General features: G+C 42.6%; 1 protein-coding gene across 4 annotated transcripts in view; it reads left to right on the top strand.

The window, feature by feature from the left end:
- The window catches only part of NSD3 (nuclear receptor binding SET domain protein 3), a 203,464-nt gene that overhangs the window by 120,871 nt on the left and 57,532 nt on the right, over nt 1-25,061 (top strand). For all 4 annotated transcript variants that reach the window (XM_077469942.1, XM_077469941.1, XM_077469940.1 and 1 more), the window contains exons 11-13: nt 7,267-7,393; nt 10,787-10,984; nt 16,632-16,805. In XM_077469942.1, the coding sequence (XP_077326068.1) occupies nt 7,267-7,393; nt 10,787-10,984; nt 16,632-16,805 (499 nt within the window). The remainder of the gene's footprint in view (nt 1-7,266; nt 7,394-10,786; nt 10,985-16,631; nt 16,806-25,061) is intronic.

Genomic DNA, 25,061 nt, shown 5'->3' with positions numbered 1-25,061 from the left:
CACACAATCTGTGGCATTAAAGTCAGAATATGCTTCTCTTTTCTGTCCACAGCAAGACAGGTGAAATATTTAGTTCTTTTTTTATTTTTTTAAGCAAAACACACATTGTTCTGGCTTTTTCGCGATTTCCTGTAGAGCTTCCACTGCTGTTTAAAGTGTTACTAAACTCAGGACCCTGCATTCACTCTATCTGGTCTCTCACAGTACACAGAACATGGAAATTCAATTATTTTAGTAAATATACATTGCTAAATACCCTCATCAGCAGTATATAGCAGTCTTGTGACTTCTATCAGTGTCCAGCCATGTACTGGTTAAAGCCTGTAGGAGGAGTTTTCTGACTGTCCTGTGAAACAGCTGGACCCCTGACCCTCTGTCTGGACAGTGCTGATTGGCTCTATGCTGATCACATGCTCCCTCCCAGGTTACAAAAAACCTCTGTAGAAATACACACCAAACTGATCATGTGCAGCCTGACTCCATAGACCAGGGATGCCCAACCTTTTGAAAAACGAGGGCCACTTAAGTGAATTGGTAACCGGTCGCAGGCCACAATGATTGGAGCGAGCGGATGACAGACCCGTGTCCATTCTGCATATGGAGAGCGGACACGGACACAGCCCACTCTACTCTATGGGCCCTTCTATCCTATCTGCCCAGGCTGAAGGGGGTGGATGCCCTTCTGTTTTTTTAGCAAATCAGATTGGAGGTAGGTGGTGCACCTGCGGATCAGTTTTAAAGCAGCCCAGTAACCACTGCGGAACAGATATGCCCATATTTGGTATCACTCTGCAGGAGCCAGCACTATACAGGAAGCATTGGCTTATGTGGCTCTGCTCCGCAGCCGCCTGCTTTCTCTACTGCCGGCTTCATTCACAACACTAATGCTCTGGGATGAACGATCTGCGATCCAGGCTTGCCAGCCAACCATCCCAGAGCAGGAGGCCGCGGGCCACATCAGAAGGCTCCACGGGCCACATGTGGCCCCCGGGCCACTGGTTGGGCACCTCTGCCATAGACTCTGTCGTATCAGGAAATTATTAGGGGACAGTGGAAGGAGAGGAGGATCAGAGAAAACAGGATCCAACAGCCTTTTTACACAATACAGAAGATCAACCCCTTATGCCGCGTACACACGAGCGGACTTTTCAACATCCAAAGTCCGACGGACTGATTCCGTCAGACTATTTGATCGTGTGTGGGCTGCAACGGACTTTTGATTCGCAAAAGTCTGACGGACTTTAGAAATGGAACATGCTTCAAATTTTTCCGACGGAACTCCGCCGGACCCGGTCCCTTCGAAAAATTCGCTCGTGTGTATGCTATTCCGACTGACTAAAACCGACGCTAGGGCAGCTATTGGCTACTGGCTATGAACTTCCTTATTCGAGTCCAGTCGTACGTCATCACGTTCGAATCCGTCGGAGTTTGGTGTGATTGTGTGTGGCCAAGTCCGCTCAGTCGAAAAGTCCGTCAGAACTCTGTCGGAACTCCGGCAGGACTCCTTCGGAAGTCTGTCGGACATAAATCCTCTCGTGTGTACGGGGCTTTAGGTTACCCAGTGAGTATAACAAGCATGCTTTACTGTTGTGGCTTTAGTAACACTTTAAGCAGCAGGAGCTCATGAAGCAGTGTATTACTACAAGCAGTGGATTACTGCTGCCATACAAGCAATGGATTACTATTCTAAGTGATTCATTGCTGGAAAGATGTTTCTGATTGAGTTGAAAAAAACTCTTCTATAAAGGAAATAAAAATAGGTTGAAGTGGAGTTCCACCCAAAAGTGGGAACTTCTGCTCATTTGTCTCCTCCCCCCCTCCAGTGCCACATTAGGTGGGGGTGGGGGCGTTTGGTGCAGATACAGGTATCCTGTCCTCACTTCCGGGAGACCGGATGGAAACATCAACTGCGGTGCCGACATCGCTGGACTCCAGAACTGGTAAGTGTCCTAATATTAAAAGTCAGCAGCTGCAGTATGTTTAGCTGCTGGCTTTTAAGTTTTGCAGGGGTGGGCGGACCTCCTCTTTAAGACTCATATACACCTAAGAATATACATTGCTTGATCTATTCATGCAGGTTTTGTTACCTGTACTCATTTGTTTTCTATGGATGCTCAACACACATACCGTGTATGCACCAAAAACATACCAAGTCCTTTTCTCGAGACAACTCAACAAAGAGTATTTGTTTTCATCATAAACAATAGATATTACTTCTCTGGTACTCCCACACATTAACCCACTGTTCCAGCCTTGAGTGCCAAATCCTCTAATGCCTAGTACACACAATAAGAAAATCGGACGAATGATTGTGTTTTTTTTTTGCATGCTGTTCTGATATTGAAAATCAATAGGTTCTGTAAAAATACTATACTAATTATTACACACAAATTGCTGTTATCTTTCGATGAAAATTTTCATGCCTGTCCCTTCAGGTAATTTCGCATGAACCGTCGTGATTGGCTCTCAAAAGCTGTGTGCTAATGATCAGATTAGCGGACGATTGATCTGAAACTAGTATTTTTTGTCCGATTTTTTCATCGTGTGTACTAGGCATAAGGGTCTTGTCTTAGGCCGCGTACACACGCGCGGACTGTTTGCCCAACCTTGTTCGTCAAACAGTTTCGGCAAACAGTCCGCTCAAAATTTGCATGAGCGGACTTGCCCACACACGAGCGGACTGTTTGACGAACAAGGTTGGGCAAACAGTTCGCTCAACTTTTGAAATGAACGGACTCGCCCACGTAAGGAGGAGGCAAATCCGCCCATTTCGAGCGCGTGTACAGGTAGGCGGGGCCCGCGAAGGAGACGTCGCGGGCTCCGCCGCCTGGAATGGGCTTAAAGGGGAACCCCAACGCCGAAAAAAATCGGCGTGGGGGTTCCCCCAAAGTCCACACCAGACCCTTGTCCGAGCACGCTACCCGGCCGGCCAGGAAAGGGGGGGCGAGCGAGCGCGCCCCCCCTCCTGAGCCGTACCAGGCCGCGTGCCCTCAACATGGGGGGGTGCCTTGGGGGGGCCCCCCCACCCCAAAGCACCTTGTCCCCATGTTGATGAGGACAAGGGCCTCTTCCCGACAACCCTGGCCGTTGGTTGTCGGGGTCTGCGGGCGGGGGGCTTATCGGAATCCGGGAGCCCCCTTTAAGAAGGGGGCCCCCGGATACCGGCCCCCCACCCTATGTGAATGAGTATGGGGTACAATGTACCCCTACCCATTCACCTGTGAAATAAAGTACAAAAAAAAACACAACACAGGGAAAAAATATTTTATTGCACAGCTCCGGGGGTCTTCCGTCTTCGGGGGTCTTCTCGCCGGACTCCTCCGCTATCTGTGTGTAGCTCTTTTACTAGCGGAGGAGTCCGGCTTTCTTCCTCCCCGCCGCCGGCCTCTTCTCCCGACTTCGGGGGTCTTGTCCCCCTCTTCGGTTCTTCTGCCGGGCCACCGCGCCTTCTTGTAGCTCTTTTACAGGCGGTGGCCCGGTCTTCTGTCGCCGCTGTCGTCGTCGCCGCCGCCGCCGCCGCCTTCCGTTCTTGTTCTTCTTCTTGTTCTTCTTCTTCTTCTCCTGGAGATGTTGACTCGACGATCTCTCCGGCCGGAATGCCAGGGACACGCTCCGCTGCCACTTATATAGTGACAATGGGGCGGTGTCACATGGTATATGTCACATGGGTTGGTCACATGGTGACCCCGCCCCCTTACGATGTCATAGTCCCCATGTGACATCAACCCATGTGACCAACCCATGTGACATATACCATGTGACACCGCCCCATTGTCACTATATAAGTGGCAGCGGAGCGTGTCCCTGGCATTCCGGCCGGAGAGATCGTCGAGTCAACATCTCCAGGAGAAGAAGAAGAAGAACAAGAAGAAGAACAAGAACGGAAGGCGGCGGCGGCGGCGGCGGCGGCGGCGACGACGACAGCGGCGACAGAAGACCGGGCCACCGCCTGTAAAAGAGCTACAAGAAGGCGGCCCCCCCTTCCCCAATGCACCCCCCCATGTTGAGGGCACGCGGCCTGGTACGGCTCAGGAGGGGGGGCGCGCTCGCTCGCCCCCCTTTCCTGGCCGGCCGGGTAGCGTGCTCGGACAAGGGTCTGGTGTGGACTTTGGGGGAACCCCTACGCCGATTTTTTTCGGCGTTGGGGTTCCCCTTTAAGCCCATTCCAGGCGGCGGAGCCCGCGACGTCTCCTTCGCGGGCCCCGCCTACCTGTACACGCGCTCGAAATGGGCGGACTTTCCGAGCGGGAACACTCCGCTCATTTCGAAAGTACAGCGGACAAGCCCACACACGGGCGGACTGTTCGCTCAAACACAGTTTCAGCGGACAGTTTTTCGGAATTTCCGAAAGACTTTGTCCGTCCAACTGTCCGCTGAAACTGTCCGCTGAAAGCCCACACACGAGCGGACTGTCCGCCCAAACACTGTTCAGCGGACAAGGTTGGGCGAACAGTCCGCCCGTGTGTACGCGGCCTTACACAACAAATCTAAGGAAGCAAAGTAGGTGAGGGCCATGCACTGTAAGGCCGCGTACACACGGGGGGACTGTTCGCTCAACTTTGTCCGTCAAACAGTTTCAGCGGACAGTCCGCTCAAAATTAGCATGGACGGACTTGCCCACACACGACGAACGAACAGTCCGCTGAAACCGTGCGCGATGACGTGAACGGCACGTACGACGGGACTAGAAAACGACGTCCTATACACTGCAATGCAAACTTCGGTGTGTAAATCCTTTCTGAGCATGCGCGGAACTTAGTTTGACGAACAAGCCTACACACGAGGGGACTGTTCGCTGAAACAAAGTTTCAGCGGACAGTTTTTCGGAACTTCCGAAAAACTTTGTTCAGCAGACTGTCCGCTGAAACTGTCCGCTGAAAGCCCACACACGAGCGGACTGTCCGCCGAAACACTGTTCAGCGGACAAAGTTGAGCGAACAGTCCCCGCGTGTGTACGCGGCCTAGGTCTTCAAAATCTTCAGCAATATTAGAACAAGCAGAAATGATACTTCACCTGCTGGCTCCCTACGAAATGTTTTGCAGCTGAAACCCTTTTTAGCATCTGACTCTCTTCTGGGGGGAAAAAAAAAAAGAAAAAATGCTCACTATAAACCAAAGAGTTCATACTGTTCTTGGCCTGGCACTCGCACCAATGATCATTGTTTTTTGAATAGCTAGAGACAAAAGAATCCCCAGAAGTATTAGATATCTGGTCACCCACTGCTTGCTGTGGTTCTGCCAGCTGCTAAATCACTTAAGCCCCCAAGATAAAAGGAGTGGATGGTAGGACAGGTAAATATTAAAAAAGATTTTTAGGCACTTAACAAATGCTATAAATTGTGCCCCTCGTCTCCTTTCCTTATGCAGAGTATAGTACTTATTTTATGAAAGGATGATCTAACAGGCTATTACTTTACTCCTTGGTACTGCAGCAGTTGTCTCTCCAATCCTCTTCTCCTTCGCCCCTGAATGTCAGCAGACATGTCAATGTCATCACCTACACTGCAGAACCAGCTGTGGTCTCTGGCCCTGCACTGTGTGTAATGACCTGAGTAAGAGGGGCGGTGACACAACTGGTCACAGACTGATGAAAAGAGAGTTTAAGGACCATTCATCACTACAGGAACCAGAGAGGAGGAAAACTGTGGGACTCTGGCATAAGGTAAGGTTTTGTCAAAGTTTGATTGCCTCTTTGACAAAACAGAAGGCCAACATTTTTATTATGTGTTACCTGCCAGAGTTGAGCTTTAGCTCTTTTCTTTACAAGGAGCTTTTTTTTTATTCTTTATTTGGTGGCAAAGTAGTTTTTTTTCATAAGGTTTCAACATTTGATCCTGGTTTGTCCAAAGAGTTCCAGTAAATAGTTTCCCTCTCAGTTTATAAAAACTGATTTATTTAGTGGCTGCTCACCCTGATTGTAAAGGTGGCTTCTAGCCTGACCTGAAAGCATGCCCAGCAAAATAGCTCACATAAATTCACATATCCTCTTCCAAAAACCTCTATATGTAGGTATAATTCTGTATCTATGGAAAGTGTTGCGCTAACAAAAAATGATTAATAATTAAATCAAAATAGAAATATATCATAAACATATAAATGTCCAACATGAGAAAGCAGTCCTACAGAAATAATCGTGAAAAGGTGAGTGGTTCCAACAGCCAAAGATCAAAGATAGTTGATATCACCCTCCCTCCACCATAGAGGCCAATCACCAACACCCAAATAAGATGTCTTCTTACCAGGACCCCCTGTAAACAGGCAGATCAAACAGGCTTTGGGGACTCTCTTCCTATAGCACTACTCCAGCAAGAATCAAGCAGCCAAGGCAATGATATCTCAGGGTTTATTCCGGAGCAGATATCACCAACTGTGAAAAGCAGTACTACATATGGGTAAAAAAAACCCCACAAAATAGTGTAAAACTTTAAAACGAATACTCATTTTTGAGTATTACAAAGGTAAAAAGAACATGCGAATGTCACCATCAAAACAATCCCATTCATGTAAGATGGCATCCATTTTCACTTCTGGGTTATGCGATGATGTCACCTAGCCCCTCCACCCTATGCATTTTGTGACTATAGGACTTCTACCAGGGCTAAAATTCTATGCCTTGTGGAAAATAATGCTCTCTGTCAGTACAGATTTTTGGCATCCATCTTAAAGTGATTCTAAAACCTAAACATTTTTTTCCCTAATGCATTCCTTGTATTAAGGTAAAAAATGTTTAGGTAGCATTATGCCCCCCCCACCCCCCCACCTTATACTTACCTGAGTGCTCACTTGATCCAGTTCTGTGCCCATCTGCAGGGGCTCTCGCCCGTCTCCCCACTCCTACAAGCTCAGCTGTCAGTCAATTTCTGTGATGGGTGGGGCCAAGCAGTGTTGTGTGTGTCTGTAGCTGCAGGCAGCGTGGCTCAGGAACAAGCCCAGAGGTGTGCCTCCACAGCAAGCGGCTTGCTGTGTGAGCACACCAAGAAGAGGATTAGCCAGGAGTACCAGCGGGGAACCCAAGAAGAGGAGGTTCGAAGGCCGCTCAGTGCAATTTATAAATCTAATATTTATAATATGTTTTTGTATAAACCTGTTTGTTGTTTTAAAAATAATAATAAAAAAAATGAGTTTACAATCACTTTAAATAAAAGCATAGGTAGATACTGTGCATTGAAGTATAAATTGTTGTATATATTTACTTTTGTCTATGCATTATACCTTTTATTCTTGATGGCAGACCTAGTAGAAGTAACCTAATAATAACCTTTCCAGATCTGTGAAAGTTTTGGGGAGTCGCTGGTGGCTTGCAATGGGGACTGCTCTCGTCTTTTCCACCTCGAGTGTCTGGGCATGGATGCATTGCCAGATGGGAAATTTATCTGCATGGAGTGCAAAACTGGTATGTCCATATCTCTGACCCTGTCTTAAAGTGATATTTTAGGCACACTGCTTAATATACAGTACAAAAAGACATTGTTATAATTTACTGTTTCACTTGCCACAACATTTGTATGTTGTTTTTTCTATTCTTGTGATTTACACACCTCTGTCACACTGCACATCCATAAAGATCACTTTACTCCATGTTTTATATTTATTTTAGGCTTTTTTTAATATACAATCTTTGTTTTACAAACAATTATACATGGCAAAGAAGTCCCAGAACACTGTGGGTTATCTAAAACAAGAGCAGAGCAGAAACTGCCTGTCATTAGGCTTGTTCAGTCTGATTGAAACCTTGCCGCGAGAAAAACAAAGGGAATCACTACTTGTGTTTGTAAATTTTAATGTTAACTATTAAAGTGGTTGTAAAGTCAGAGGGTTTTTATTTGAATGCATTCTATGCATTAAGATAAAAACACCTGCGTGCAGCAACCCCCCTTAGCCCCCCTAATACTTAGCTGAGCCCCATCTTGATCCAGCGATGTGCACAAGTGCTTCGGCCGTCCAGGACTCTTCCTCCTGATTGGCCGTTGGCACTCACTGCTGTCAATCAAAGTCAGTTAGCCAATGAGGAGAAAGGGGGGTGGGGCCGAAACAGCGGTTCCATGTCTGAATGGACACACTGAGCTGCGGCTTGGCTCAGGTGCCCCCATAGCAAGCTGCTTGCTGTGGGGGCAAACGACAGAAAAGAGGGGCCAGGAGCGCTGGCGAGGGACCCGAGAAGAGGAGGATCTGGGCTGCTCTGTGCAAAACCAATACATAGAGCAGGTAAGTATGACATTACTTTTTTAAAGGAAAAAAAAAGGAGATTTTAGTATCTCTTTAAGCTCTGTAAAAACAGGCTTTTTTCAACATAAAATGGCACATGCTGCCTGTAAAAATATAAAATATATTTTTATGTAGAATTACAGATTTATCTGTTCAGAAAGAATAAGTCATTTTTTTTCTTGGTCTTACCATAGTAAAAAATCATTATACATTCACTTTAAAAAAAAAGTTTGTATATCATATGGAAGTCCTTTATCAGGAGGATGTTTCATATTAAGCTTAGAGTCACACTATGAAGTAAATTTTTTATTTATTCATTGCTTTGAAGAAGAAATGTTCTGGTAATTAAAGCAAACCCTACCCCTTCAGCCTGAACACATATTCTCCAGCTTTCACAACCCCCATGGCAGGAGAACGTAATAGCTCCGTGGGAGGGATTCCACCCATCAACACTGACTGTGTTGCTGGGGGAATCAGGCGATTTTCACGGGTTGCAGGAAAGAAAATCACATCGTCTGTGGCCTGCCTTGGTTCAAGAAGTTAGAAGACATTTGGTCATTCAGCCCATCAGTATTAACCAACTGATCTGTAAAAGCAAAAGTTTTAAAAGGCAGGAATTTTGAGGCAGCACAAAATTACAATTCTGTTTCCATGAAAACAATATAGCTTTAATTTGACAAAAATATACAAGAACCGTGACATACATTTTTTTTTAGATAAAATATCAAGAGCAATATAGAAAAAAGACCCCAAACGTAATGTAACTTTATCACCCACTTGACTGGAGTGCATATAAGTAACCTGGGGGAGAAGGTCTCTTTTGTATTTATCTCCTATAGTCCTATGTAATATAACTATGTAACTCCTATTTAATTATTTACTCCTATAGTGGTTGTGATAGATGATTCAGCTCATCGTGTTTCCCATATTCAAGACAGTCCACTTCTTCAGGATTTAAAGAGTCACTCTAGAGTAACCAAAATAAGCATGTTAGAGATCACATACTTTCATGTAGTGGGTATAGAAAAGAATCACACCCGCTTTAAAAGATAATCTATGTTGCTTTTCAGCCTGAAATGAAGACGGACACCATTTTTGTTTTATCCAACTTATAACATCCAATTGAAAGCTATAACACCAACATGTTAGGAAAAAATAAAAAATAAATATAAGCCCTTGTACACACGGTCGGACATTCTGACAACCAAATCCGTTGGATTTTGTCCGACGGATTTTGTCCGAAACTGTTGCATACACACGGTCGGACAAAGTTGTCAGAAAATCTGATTGTACATAACTTGATGACGTTATTTCGTTAAGACGGGACTACGTTCAGGCTAGTAGCCAATAGCTTTGGTCTAGGAATTTGATCTGAGCATGCGTGGCACTTTGTCCTTCGGAGTAGGCTACACATGATCAGAGTATGTCCGATGGGAGCATTTTGTCGGAAAATTTTACGGACAAATTGGAAAACTTGGTCCGTCGGAGTATCCGTTGGAGACCACACACAGTAGGATTATCTGACAAAACGATCCGATAGGACACATTCCGTCGGAATCTCCAACCGTGTGTACAAGGGCTAAAACAGAATCACTGAGTTAGAAAAATAACCCCCCTTCCTAAAAATTACTTGTAAACTCAATCAGATCTAGCCAATCACCTTCTCAGTCCCACACAAAGCCATTTGACTTTCAGCTGTGATCAGCTGTGGTCATATAGATTAGCTCAGCATGAAAAAAGCTTTCCTGGAGCATTTCAGTCCCGGTAGTGCAACTGAAGCAAACAGTCAACTATGAATGGCAAGGTACTGTTAAAAGATATCCGGGATAAAGATGTGGACAGACACAGGTTAAGAGATGGATACAAAAAAATTCAAAGCACAGTGAAGTCTATTATTAAGAAGTGGAAGTGTATATCGATAATAATATTTCTTGGCATACGTTAGCTGTATACTGCCATCAATCCCTCACCTCGAATCAGCAAAAACTAAGGTTGTCAATACAACAGAGAGATGCAAAGGGAGATCATTACAGAGGGTGGGAGTGACCCATCACCCCAACACCAAGCACATTACATAGGGCATCCCAGACATAAGCTTTATGTTAGCTTAACACAGCCCTGTAAGACTGCACAACCAGCAGACCTTTTATTTGCTTCATGTCAGCTAGGTCTCGTCCCTGCCCTAGTCTGTGATTAGACAATGAAGAAGAAGCAGCAGACTCATGAGCTCATCTCTCTGCCACTCTAAACCCTTCTCTTCAGCATGTAGCTGGTTAGCACATTAGCATTGCAGCACAGTAGGTTCCATGTGCTGTTTCTGCCTCTCCCAGCCTGAGCTCTCCTGTACTGGTGGATGCAAGAGACTGATACCAGGCCAAATACTGGTAATGTTTTTTTAATGAATACCTTCTGCACAAACTGGTGTTTTTGTTTTTTGCCTGGTGTTTGGTTTTAAATCTGTTATGCCAATTATACAAAGTACAGCTAAGGAAAAGGATTATTTTCTTCTCAGTAGAGTGTGAAATGCTTATTCTGGATGCTTTACATACAGCCATTAAATGTTTATTTATGTTTTGAACAGGTCTCCACACTTGTTTCTCTTGCAAGATACCCAGTACTAGTATCAAGCGCTGTTCTGTACCTTCATGTGGAAAGTTTTTCCATGAATCCTGTGCCCGCCAGTATTCAGCGACGGTCTTCGATTCAAAGGGCTTCCGGTGCCCACACCATTGCTGCAGCTCTTGCAGTGCTGACAAGGACATGTATAGAGCCTCCAAAGGTGAATTGAGGTTTATGGAGCATGTAGAGCCCTGGTTCACAACTTGCAGCCCTTTGCTACTCGCCAGGCAACCACTGTTCTAGAGCGTATTGCATTTCATGCATAATATAAAGATAATATATTTGCCACTAAATTACCTAGGGGTCTTTATATAGAAAACTTTGCTGGATACAGCTGTCACAGTATATTACCTAATACAGTTATTTCCCATGACTGCCAACTCCATCTAGGTGCAATATTTCCTAATTGAAGTATTTGAAGAAAAATATTGCATTATGGCCACTATATGGAGCTGAGGATCATTGGAAATTGGTTAATTGTAATTGTAAGCCCCGGCCAAAAGTTTTGAGAATGACTATAATTTTCACAAAGTCTGCTGTTCAGTGTTTTTAGATCTTTTTGGCAGATGTTACTATGGTATACCGAAGTATAGTAACAAGCATTTTATAAGCGTCAAAGGCTTTTTATTGGCAATTACATGAAGTTTATACAAAGAGTCAATATTTGCAGTGTTTAACCTTCTTTTTCAAGACCTCTGCAATTTGCCCTGACATGCTGTCAATCAACTTCTGGCCACATCCTGACTGATGGCAGCCCATTCTTGCATAATCAATGCTTGGAGTTTATCAGAATTTGTGGGGTTTTTTTTTGTTCCGCTGCCTCTTGAGGATTGACCACAAGTTCTCAATGGGATTAAGGTCTGGAGAATTTCCTACCTTTGGACCAAAATGTTGATGTTTTGTTCCCCAAGCCACTTAGTTATCACATTTGCCTTATGGTAAGGTGCTCCATCATGCTGGAAAAGTCATTGTTCATCACCAAACTGTTCTTGGATGGTTGGGAGAAGTTGCTCTAAGAGGATGTTTTTGTACCATTCTTTATTCATGGCTGTGTTCTTAGGCAAAATTGTGATTGAGCCAACACATGAATGGTACCAGGATGCTATACTGTTGGCATGACACAGGACTTATGGTCACTAGAAGGAAGAGAGGAAGGCGTGGCCTGGCGGGATCCCAGGCTGAGGTTGTCTCTCTCATACCACCATAGGACTCTGGATGTGTGGCACCAGGGATCTTTCCTGTCTTCCTTCCAGTGATTACAGGAGCTGGGACGAGCTCCATCCCTTGCTGGCACTCCTGTAGGGGTTGTAGCATCACCCACACTATTTTCCATAGTGTTTAAGCCTAAGCGGGACACTACACGAACCGTGGGTCACAGGACTGATGGTAGCACTCACCTCTTCTCTGGAGAAGGTTTTTTTTTGTATGCCCCAAACAATCGAAAAGCGGATTCATCAGAGAAAATTACTTTACCCCAGTCCTCAGCAGTCCAATCCTTGTACCTTTTGCAGAATATGAGTCTGTCCCTGATGTTTTTCCTGGAGAGAAGTGGCTTCTTCGCTATCCTTCTTGACACCAGGCCCTCCTCCAAAAGCCTTTGCCTCACTAAGCATGCAAAACCGCTCACTCCTGGTTGCTGCCATTACTAAGCAAGCTCTGCACTGGTGGTGCCCCGATCCCGCAGCTGAATAAACTGTAGGAGATTGCCCTGGCGCTTGCTGGATTTTCTTGACTTTCTTCAAAACAATTGAACTTCTCTCCTTGAAGTTCTTGATGATCTGATAATTAGTTGATTTACTGTAGATGCAATCTTAGTAGCAGCAATATCCTTGCCTGTGAATCCCTTTTTGTTCAAAGTATCGGTGGGATTAAGTTTATTTTCATGGCATAGAGGGACTTTGCAATTACTGTGCCTTACAAAAGTATTCACCCCCCCCCCCCCCCCTTTGGCTTTTTACCTTTTCTGTTACATTACAGCCTTTAATTCAATGTTTTTTAAATCTGAATTATATGTGATGGATCAGAACACAATGGTCTAAGTTGGGGAAGTAAAATTTGAAAAATATATGCATAAATCTATTTTTTAGAAATAAAAAAACTGATAATTGGCATGTGCGTATGTATTCACCCCCTTTGTTATGAAGCCCATAAAAAGGTCTGGTGCAACCAATTACCTTCAGAAGTCACATAATTAGTGAAATGATGCCCACCTGTGTGCAATCTAAGTGTCACATGATCTGTCATTACATAGACACACCTTTTTGAAAGGCCCCAGAGGCTGCAACACCTAAGCAAGAGGCACCACTAACCAAACACTGCCATGAAGGCCAAGGAACTCTCCAAACAAATAAGGGACAATGTTATTGAGAAGTACAAGTCAGGGTTAGGTTATAAAAAAATATCCAAATCTTAGATGATCCCTAGGAGCACCATCAAATCTATCATAACCAAATGGAAAGAACATGGCACAACAGCAAACCTGCCAAGGGACGGCCGCACACCAAATCTCAGGGACCGGGCAAGGAGGGCATTAATCAGAGAGGCAGCACAGAGACCTAAGGTAACCCTGGAGAAGCTGCAGAGTTCCACAGCAGAGACTGGAGTATCTATACATAGGATGACAATAAGCTGTACACTCCATAGAGTTGGGCATGTTTTCAGTTTGCGAAAAAGCATGTGGGAGACTCCCAAAATGTATGGAGGAAGGTGCTCTGGTCTAATGAGAGTAAAATTAAACTTTTTGGCCATCAAAGAAAACGCTATGTCTGGTGCAAACCCAACACATTACATCACCCAAAGAACACCATCCCCACAGTGAAACATGGTGGTGGCAGCATCATGCTGTGGGGATGTTTTTCAGCAGTTGGGACTGGGAAACTTTTCAGGGTTGAGGGAAAGATGGATGGTGCTAAATACAGGAATATTCTTGAGCAAAACTTGTACCACTCTGTGTGTGATTTGAGGCTAGGATGGAGGTTCACCTTCCAGCAGGATAATGACCCCAAACACACTGCTAAAGCAACACTTGAGTGGTTTAAGGGGAAACATGTAAATGTGCTGGAATGGCCCAGTCAAAGCCCAGACCTAAATATAATAGAAAATCTGTGGTCAGACTTAAAGATCGCTGTTCACAAGCCCAAACCATCCAACTTGAAGAAGCTGGAGCAGTTTTGCGAGGAGGAATGGGCAAAAATCCCAGTGGTAAGATGTGGCAAGCTCATAGAGACTTATCCAAAGTCACTTGGAGTGACGTAGAGCCGCAGAAGGTGGCTCTACAAAGTATTGACTTTAGGGGGGTGAATAGTTATGCACATTGGCTTTTTCTGTCATTTTGTCCTATTGTTTGCTTCACAATAAAAAAAAAACATTTTCAAAGTTGTGGGCATGGTCTGTAATTTAAATGATGCAAATCCTCAAACAATCCATGTTAATGCCAGGTTGTGAGGCAACAAAACACGAAAAATGCAAAGGGGGTGAATACTTTTGCACTGCGCTGTAATTGCAATTCACCTGATCACTCTTCATAACATTCTCGAGTATATGCAAACTGCCATCATAAAAACGAAGGCAGCAGACTTTGTGAAAATTGATATTTGTGTCATTCTCAGGGCTTTTGGCCAGGGCTGTATTCTTTGAAAGTTCCATTAGATATTCAAATGTTTCTATCAGAACGTAAACAATCTTTTGGTATATTTTAAAAAAAAACGTGTTTTTGTGTATACTTTGTTAATAAAGATAAACTGTATGTACTATACAGAGGCTGTACTATTCAGACATCATGTATGCAGGCTGCGCTTCCTGTTTTGTGATAGTGCACCAATAGCTGGGCCTAATTGCTTTGCTTTCCCTATTCAACTTTGCCTGGTTGCTTGGAAACAGTTCACCTCCATTGCTGGGAACAAAAAAGACGATACAGTGGTATGAGCAAGAATAGGCTGCACGCCCCAATGAAAGCATATACAGTACAGAAATTTCCCTAGGGGGGTTTAAGTTGCAGCAAACAAGTCCAAGATATTGTATAAAAAAAGTTTATTAAAAAATTAGTATGTACATACACAGCTGTATGTCAAGGCAGGAGCTCTAAAATCAGTTGATAGAAGGCATAAATTGCATATTTATACATGGGTACAAAAAAACAAATGAATAGTAAAAAAATATAAGTCATACAGTCTCTGTATGACTTTTTATAGTTTTTTTACCATTCATTTGTTTTTTTGTAAAAACCCCAACTCAGAACCCCCTAGGGCAATTTCTTTACTCTATATCAGGGATATGCAATTTGTGGACCACCAGCTGTTGCAGAACTACAAGTCCCATGAAGCATAGCAAGACTGACAGCCACAAGCATGACACCCAGAGGCAGAGGCTTGATGGGACTTGTAGTTTTGCAACAGCTGGAGGTCTGCTTATTGCATATCCCTGCTTTATATGCAGTTCACCTCCATTGTTGCTTTCATTCTAGTTTTTCTGTTGGAATGTTGACTTTACGATGCACATTCCAGTAGATAGAAACTTGAAAACTCTTTTAATAAAATATATTCATAAAGTGTAGAACAGAAAAAATGTCAAATCGGAAAGGCACATCAGAAATTACATAGCCGACAACCTAAAATGTGTAGTCATTTAAAATTCACTTCTATTTTTGCTTAAAAGCCTTGTACACTTTCAGATGTTTTCGATGTTTTAACTGGGCATTAGTGTAGTTATATTCCCTGCATTGTTTGTTCACCTTACCTTGTAATGATGAGCTCACCTTTTGTCACAGCAGTTTGTACTGTCATGGCTGATTGATCCCTCTGTCCATGCATTGCTTCAGCTGGCTTGTCCCTGTTTGTCAAAGGGATAAGACAACTTCCTGTGTCGGGTCACACAGGAAGTCACACAGCAACCGATGCATGCCTAATCCCCCCTCTGTGTTGCATCATAAATGTGGGAATGCTTATGTGGTGAAACACATTGTCTCCAAACTGAAAGTGAACTCTGTGTGCCTGAGATTCAGATCTGCCTGCTTGTGTCTATCAGATCTAATGACTGTGTAGCTCCCATCTGCACTAAGAGACCCAGGGATTGTGGGATGTAGTTTCTGTGCAGTAAGTGTCAGCTCTGACACTACAGACAGAGGTTATGCATTAACCTGTGCAGAGCAATGCCTCATGTTTTAACGCAAACCTAAACTGCTGACACAGGAATTTGAAAATGTACTCTGCTACAGGCTGCTCACACAGGGAAACAAATTACTCAGTGAAACTACATGATCAATGCACATCTTATGCAAATGAAAAACACAAGATTCAGATGAGAATATTTACCATGCCTTCAAGCAAACATATGCTTTGTCCATGCTTTAATTGCTCTCTGCCTAGCAGCACAACCTCCCTTTTTTTCTCCACTCTCCGCTGCTGTATTCATGGGTGCGGAGAATATACCCAGTATTTTGAGATATAGAGAAGCATGTGATTACCTCCCCCTGTTTTCAGGTGTCATCTCTGGTGCATTGTGACCAGCACAACGCTGTCACATGACACTGTAAGCTTTAAGTACAATGTCTCAGGGCTTACACAGGGCTCCCTTTCCTTGCTTTGGACAGCTAAATGGAGTGGTGGAAAAAAAAAGGAAGAGTAGTATATGTTGCTGGGGTGAGGAGCATTAAAGCACACCTGTATGCGCAAAGTGTGTGATTGCATTAATTAGCATATACCAGCTGCAGCCTTTATAATGCAGTAAAAATATATACAGCTAAGTTTCACTTTATGATTAGCTGTTGAAAACATTCATATGAGGTTTTCATTGAGACTTTCTCTTTGCAGGGCGCATGTTACGCTGTGTACGATGCCCAGTGGCGTATCACAGTGGAGACAACTGTGTGGCTGCAGGCAGCCTCGTCCTCACTGGTAATCTCATCATTTGCAGCAACCATTCCAAGCGCAGTGGGCATTCTTCCTGTGCTGTCAACGTGAGCTTCTGCTTCGTTTGTGCTCGAGGTAAGCAATGTGAGTTGTGTGATTTTCCCTATGCAGTTTCTGGGTAATATTGGAATCACCCATCATGTAACATGTGCAAAAGATTGGCTAAGGCACTGCAACATAGACACATGCATAACATACATCTACTAGATGCAAAACTGGGGCAGACATATTGCCAAACACAGTTTTTCTACATATGTAAAGAGTAGGTCAGAGTGAATGCTAAACTAGGAATGGGAGAATAAAGGAAAGAAAATATAAACAAAGGAAACATCAATTTTTGGGGACAAGCAAAATGCATCACTGGGGGAAGGCAGGGTGGATAATGGAGATATAGGAGAGGGAAATTTGGAGAGATGGTTTTAGGTTTACAAGTCGTAAGAGTTATCCAGGAAAGATATATGAGATTATTTTAAAAAATGTAAGAAAGAAACATTTGCCACACAAGTTGGGTTGTTGCCCATAATTCCTTGTTTAATTTCTGGGGGGGGAATAAAAACATTTTAATAGCTGAAATGGGCAAGTTATCTTTTTTTTTCCTCTGTTTTGTTATTATACACTTATGTGTTTTCAGAATGGGTTGTTTATGCCGATTAACAGCCCTCAGCTCAGTATAACTCCTGACAATATTTTTTTGTGAGTTAGACAGAGTAGGGAAGGGTTGCAGCCTCTATCAGGTTATTATTAATGTCATTGCCCCTTTTGGGGAAATCCCATTGGGGACAGAATGAGATTTACAGCAGTGACATGGATTGCAGTAGGATACTGATGAGGTTCTACACTTCCCTCACTATGTTATCGTGCTGTTCCTTTGTTAGAGAGACGTCCCTTCAGGAAATGAGGAAATTCTTCCTTTTGGGGAGGTGTCATGGGGACAGGCAGCAATGTGGATACAGATAGGTTTGGATTCCACATTCTGTCCAAAGCTAAATAGAAAGTATTTTTTTTTTAACCTTGAATACTGTAAGAGCTGCGTAAAGCCTGAGTCCTTGTCTGAAATTTGCACTGAAAGTGATCCATTGTTTGGGGAAATGCTGCCATGAACTACTGCCTGAACAGAATGGTTCTTTATGGCATCTAACATCTCTCTGTTGAGCTTGTCTTTTTTTTTTTTTAAGGGCATTAGTTTTAGTGTGGGGACAGACTATAAGGGTAAATAGGAAAACCATACAAACAATGCTGAGAACTTTATTTTCCAAAATACAATTTTCTTCCATGTTTGATTAACACAGAGTTTATTCTGTACGTAGTGCTGATGTTCATTATGCAAGATACAGTAATCCTAGTAATCCATAGCTTTTAATTAAAGTTATTTTGTTTATTTTTTAATGAAGTATGATTGCTGTGGGTTTCTGAATTTTGTACATCATCGTTGCTACGTACAATACTGAAAAGATCTAGTCATTCTGAAGTTGTTATCTATATAGTTTCAGGAAGCTATCACTGCCAGGATGCTGAAATTTGTAGATTTATATATGATACGAAAATAATTGTATTTCCACCACATTTGGATGGCCTATAACTAAGACAGGAATTATAATCCCAGCCTCCTATGTTAGCTGTTCTGTGCCATTCCTTTTACCCCAGCTGATGGGCTAGAATCACAAGATCAGATTATATAGCCACACAAGGCACACTGAGAGGTTTAAGGAGACAGTCTACCAAATCTACCTCAGTATACATAGACCAACAGGTTGAACAGTAGGGAAAACAGTGACCCCATTCTGTTGGCCACTGTTTGCTATGTGTATGGACACATTAAGCAACATGAATTGTGTTTGGCTGTGTGCTGCCCCTACTGTTTAAGGCCATGGCCTATACTGGCTATAGACATATCCAGCACTGCCCATAAATAACTGGTCTAGTTACCATCTAATTCATGTCAGAGTGTGATATTAATTACATGTACAGTGCATTCTACTTCTACTACTGCAATACCATGTGGATAAAGGAAATCCACAACCAAGATATAGAAAGCATCAAACACGCACAAAAACATAGATAAGACCTGTACCCCTAAAAATAATGGTACTGACCTCTCGTCTGTCTCGTCGTGTCTTTTAGGTACAGTTTAACACCCATTACAGTGTGCCTGAATGCAAAGGTGTATATGGGCCTTACGATATATTGTTTGTTGGTGCTTGTGATCCCGTCATGCACTTTATATGTCCAAAAGTTTGTGGATATCCTTCTAAATTACTGTATCAGGTGTTTTCAGTGAATGGTACTGTTAATGCTACCACATACAAAGATATATTAAACAGCTGTGTGCCATCAGCCTTGTGTTTAGGTGAAAGCTATTTTCTGTTCCAGCAGGACCATGCCCTATGCACAAAGCCAGCTCCATAAAGACATGGTTTGACATGTTTGGTGTGAAGGAACATGAGTGGCCTTCTGAAGACCCTGCTTTAGGGCTGAACTGGAACATTAATTGTGAGCCAGGTCTTATCATAACATCTGTACCTGAGCTCACAATTGCTGTTTTATCTGAATTGGCTAAAAATCTTAATGGAAAATCATCCTGGATAGTGGAGCCTCTTGAGCTTATGATGGTGTGATGGTCAGGTGTCCACAAACTTGGGCCATATAGTGTAGTTGCATCAACAAGTCTCTAGTGCCCAGATCACAATTATAAACAACAATAGGACCCCAGGCATGGCTAAAGCACATTCAGATTCAGTGCTTTTTAGCATGAAGTGTTACAAGTAGTTGTGCTGCAGTACCATCTGGCTGCGGGTGGCGATGCAATATAACTCTAAATTAAATCATAATTTAAGAAACTGGGGTGGAGACATCCCATCTTCATTAAACAGACAGAATCACAAAAAAATTGGGGATCACCGTTTTTCTAGTAGATCTTATTCAATTAACTATTAAACAGCACCATCAATGATATTTAATTATCAAACCCTCTGTGAAATCAAGCTTTTAGCTGACCCGTTTTGAATGAACTTCCTTTCTATTTTTGGTAGGGGGTCACCAGGCTAGAACCCCATTCACACCTCTTTTACCAGAGCTTCCAAAGGATCCTGTCTGTATTTTATGTGGGTGGGTGTTTACTGAATAGCTGGGTGAAAGTGTCTTAAAGCGGGCCATCATCTTAATTTAGTATCCAGGTAATGTATAAAAATAAACATGGTCTGCCGATGAGATCACTCCGACACAGTGATATTTAATAAGTGCTGCTGGAATCTTGAGCTTTATGAATTGGGGAATCTTCCAAAACTGTGTTGTATATGATATCCATTATGTTTATTGTGAAAACTGCTTGATCTAGCTGGATGAGAATTTTTTGCTTACTTAGAAATACTTATATGTGTCTATTGAAAGTTTAATCGTGATAATAAGGTTTATAGAAGACCCTAGCAACAAATGTTCTAGAATGTGTTAAATTCCCTGACCAGATGAAGCCTCTAGATTATTTTGTTCTCATTTATTCATATCCCCTTCATCGTTTTTTCTTTGTTTCCTCAAACTCATTACTCATAATAATGTGCTTTGCAAACAGCAAATACACATGATAAAAACCATGAATCAGAATGTAGCCCATACATGGATCACATGAGCTAGATACGTCAGAACATGGAATGGTTCATTAAAGGTTTACACAGATGAGAACAGAACTCGAAACAGGTCAACATCAGGACACTGTATTTATTGTAGTAGGTGCAAGGGAAGAGCTCTACAATAGCCACTTTCATCTATTAGCTATACAGTTATACATTTGTAAAAAACATATTTGCAGTCAACTCAAGCTTTTTGAAAATTAAGAATAAAAACTTTATTCAAGAATTGTAATTCCTTTTTGGTTTGGGCATGATAGAAAGCAATCTACTGGTCTATTTGAGGCAATTTACACACAGCTTCTAGAGTATATATAAAGCCAAAACATTTTTGTTTTGGGAATTGTGGTGCATTCGCTCGATTTGTCTTGGTGACCATTGTTCTCCAGTGGAGAAAGTGATGGGAAAATCCAAGGTCTGAGTTGTCACCAGAACAGGAACAGAGGTAAAATCTTCCAGTGGGAACGCTTGTTTCATGACACCTAAAAGGGAATTCCGCTAACTTTGGAGACATTTTCCTCCCACTTGTTGCGTCTGTAGGTCAGAAAGTGAAGGGAAATCTCCATAGATGGCAAAAAAAAAAAAAAAAAAAAACGTTTAGGTTTTCCTTAGTGTATACTAAATTCAAAGAAAATGTTTTGGCTTTACATATTTTTCAAGTTTAGCAGCATTGTCATTGATTGCCCATAGGAGTTCCACACTCTCTATTTTCTCTTGTCTTGCCAAGACCCATCTACTTAGCAGCTCTCCTTATATATACCGCCAGGGCCTGGCAGGGTATCTGCTTTAAAATATTTCTTCCAGTGATATCTCCTTCTTTCAAAATATCTTCTAATAATCTAATCCAATATCTTCTAATAATCTCTGTGAACCAGTTTCCCTTGTGATGCAGCCAGTCTGAGTTTTTCTTGAGATAGACATTAGTTGAATAATGCACACATTAGTGAGACACATGACCGTGCAGACGTGATTGAATGTTTCATATAGCTTCTGGGATTTACCTGTTTTACCTACTTAATATTTAATTTAATTCTGCATTTTACCTCCAGTATGGATAATTTCCACTTGGAGTCTCAATATTAAGCCTTTTCTTTAAAGAGGAGTGTAAACTTTTCAAATTACCTTATCCACTGACCAGAAAACACTGATGTCTATTTCACACATGAGCCTCAATTCAGCAAGGTAAGGATGTTTCTTTTCAAAAAGACAGTCCAATGAGAATTGAAAATTAAAGTCACATGGCTGAAAATGAATATCCTTATCCTTGTGTTTGCTTAGTGCATCGGGCCTATTATATTATCTCTATTTCCTGGATGTAAATTGTATAATAGAGATTTCATATCAATGTTGGACTGCTTTTCTGGTGTTTTTTTTGCCTCCTTGGCTAAAAGACATAAGTAACATAGACATCAATGTAGCCAGGACTAGGAGGTAAGGATGTTGCTGATATAACAGGACCAGCATACCAGGAAATTTGACATTTCTTATCAGCTCAGCTTTTTACACTAGAACATAACAGGGTACAATTTTTACTTAATTTACTTTTCTGTACATGTGTAAATATTTTTTTTTGATCTTTCATGGTAAACTTTTGTCCTTGGGGCTATGTTGAAGCTAGACTATCCATCCTTTGGCTCACTCACCTTTGCAGACAATAAAAAATGTTTTTATTTGAAGTATGCAAGTAAATAATTTCAGCATGCAAAAGTTCAGAACTAATATAATGTCTACAGCTGATGGCTCTCACATTTGATTGTGTGTGCTGATGAGGCAGGCTATATTACAGGGTCTCTGGCCACACCAAAACATCATTGTCCAAAGTCATAACTTCACTCTTAAGCCAAAGTTAGACAAATGCTGATGATTATAGCAGACTGTTGAGAAACTAACAAATTGTAACCAGTTGTAAGTAGGTGCAAAAAATCTTCCAAAAGACTTCCAAAAGACCTCTTAAAAGCAAACCCTTTTGCCTTTAAAGTGCATGTAAAGCCAAAACATTTTTTTTGTTTAGGTTTAGGTAGGTTTTAGGTAGAGTTGAGAAGGGTTCGATCCTCTTTCCCTGCTATCTAAGGCCTAATTCACACTGTGCACAGTATACACACTAAACAAAACACTGCTAAATCCAGAGGCATGAATCTGCATCCAGCCACGATTATCGGTCCCTAACTGCAGATAATCGCTGGCTGTGTGAAAAGATGCAAACAGTCATGGATAGATGAGGGCCCCATCAACCTATCATTGCATTGTAAGGACTCAGCAGCCACAACTTCTTGCAGACACATGTCATTTCATTGCAGGAATCTACAGATTCTTGCTTATGGAATTAACACAATGTGGTTGGAAATCTTAAATTTTACAGTCATCACCAGAACAGTTCCTGTTTCAATGACAGCTGCTTAAGAAGGGATTTTTCTCTAACTTTTATGTATACTTTAATGGCCAAAACGAGTGCTGCCTATGTATTAGCGGCATTTTTACATACGGTAAATCATCCATTATGGTTGGTTATACATTATGGGGCAGAGGACCAGTATTCTGGAATGCTGGGTTATGCTGTCATCTTCAGGAGACTGGATAATGGCAAAGTAAATCTCTAAGGACAGCCTCCCACTCCCACAATGCCTCAGGGTTTTGGTAGCGTCCTTAGCCGATTGGACATCTCAACCTTCTGAAAGAAACAAAACCTTTTTATTTTTTATCAAGATATTTTTTCTTCTAGCAAGATTCTTCAGTTGCTGCAATGTCACTGAAGCTCATATTTGACTGTACCATAGCCCTGCCAAAAAGAAGGTGAGGGCTGGCCTATAATGTCAGCCTTCAGGCACTGGATCCTGCTTTTGGTGCTCAAGTAAGCATGTGGTGCAAAGTGATGAGTTTGCCACAGGGTCCAGGGCTAAGGTATCTCTGCCTAGGGAAAGATGTAGAATGGAACACTGATATGGTAAGTAAGGACCCTTATCCATTAAAGCCTAGGTGTGCTGTGCTGGTCCTCTAGGAGTAAAACAAAAGAGCATACTGTGCAACACATTCAAAAGCAAATGGTCAGCAGGAAAGAAACCTTTTTTTATTTCATTTTAAATCTGGCACCTTTTTCGTTTTCCAGTTTGACCTAGGCATCCTGCGCAATCTCGTTCTAAGTCTGGCATACTGCCCATGCACGTGCCATTTTGGGACATACAGATTGATAAGCTTTGGGCATTGTTGGAGTGCCCGTGGTAAGTTGGTCCCTTCATTCTATCCTCCAGAATCTATCACTTCTTCTTGTTGCAGCAGCTGCTATTACCCATTTGAATGGAAGATACGGATTGTACTTTGTCCAGTTTTGAGGATTCAACGCATGAGAAGATTCAGAATACTGAACTATTTCCAAAAGCTATGATACAATTTCATTACTTATTTATTTATTGTGCACACATACCTGGACTTAGAGGACCTTGCTTCAGCCTTGGCAAGGTACACAAGCCTGGACTCTCTGTAAATGCTTCAACCTGTCAAAACCTTACCACTACTGACTGATCTCAGCCTCAAAAGATCTTTGCCCCTCCTAAGGATTTGGCTAACAATATATTATTGTATTTTGACTGTTTAAAAATAACAAAAAACAATATCTTATTGAGGGCTTCCTAAAAAAATGCGTCCGTCCAAGTAGTGAACCCATTTCAAAAATAATGTATGGAATCAACCCACTCAGTCCTTGCTTCCCTCCATCCGAGGGATAGTCTGGCCTTTTCTGACATCAAGAATGCCTACTTACACACCCTCACCTCCCAGCACATAAACGCTATCTACGTTCTGCTGTGGGCATGCAACATGACCAATTTGTGTCCCTTCCTTTGGACTTTTCACTGCACCTCGAGTCTTCACCAAGGTGCTAGCGCTGTTTCTTGCTCTGCTTTGATTTCAGGGCATTCCCATTGGGGCATATTTGGATGGCTTTCTTCTGAGGAACTGATTGGCACAATCTATGTCAGCCAATGCTTGACAGACCGTGCAAATGTTAAAGAGGTTTGGGTAAATCCCAGAAGTCTGCACTGGGACCATCTCATCGCTAGAAGTTTCTGTGCCTGCTCCTGAATACAGGCCTGTCCAAGGTTTATCTTCCACAGGACAACCTCTAAACTTTCTTTTCCCATGAACAAACTACAGTACGGAAGCTTACCAACCATTTGCTTTTGCATGAGTGTTCTGGCAATGGTGGCCTCCGATGCTGTCCCATATGCTCAATATTATTCCAGACTGCTGAAACGCAACTTTCTATCAGCATAGAACAGGCAGACTTAGTCTTTGGACTGCAACATCCCAATGACTCACAAAACCAGGCTTGCTATGGCCTGGTGAATAACAAGTCCTGTGCTGGAAATGGGAAAATCCTTTCTCCTGGTGGCCTGGAAAGTTCTCCTGACAGATGCCAGCCCGAGTGCACAATGAGTCCTTGTTACTCTCTCGGTCCTAGGTACTTGGACTGGAGGAAGCTTGTCTCCCCATAAATATTCTGGAGTTCTGAGCAATTTGGTTAATGCTTCAACCCTGGACCTCTTGACTACAAGGACATCTGACCAGGATTCTGTCAGACAATGCCATGGGTGTGTGGCTTACATCAACCATCAGGGAGGAGCAAAAAGTCTTGCAGCTCAAAGATAAGCAAATCTGATTCTCACTTGGATGGAAAGTGTCCATCTCTGTCCACCTTGCATGTTCCTGACGTAGATAA

Source organism: Lithobates pipiens, unplaced genomic scaffold (assembly GCF_037356315.1).
Source record: "Lithobates pipiens isolate NorthernLeopardFrog02 unplaced genomic scaffold, aLitPip1_a1.2 Scaffold_8, whole genome shotgun sequence".
In the NCBI taxonomy this organism is placed as follows: Eukaryota; Metazoa; Chordata; class Amphibia; order Anura; family Ranidae; genus Lithobates; species Lithobates pipiens.
Note: the sequence above shows the minus strand (reverse complement) of the source record. Positions and strands in the feature narration are given on the sequence as shown.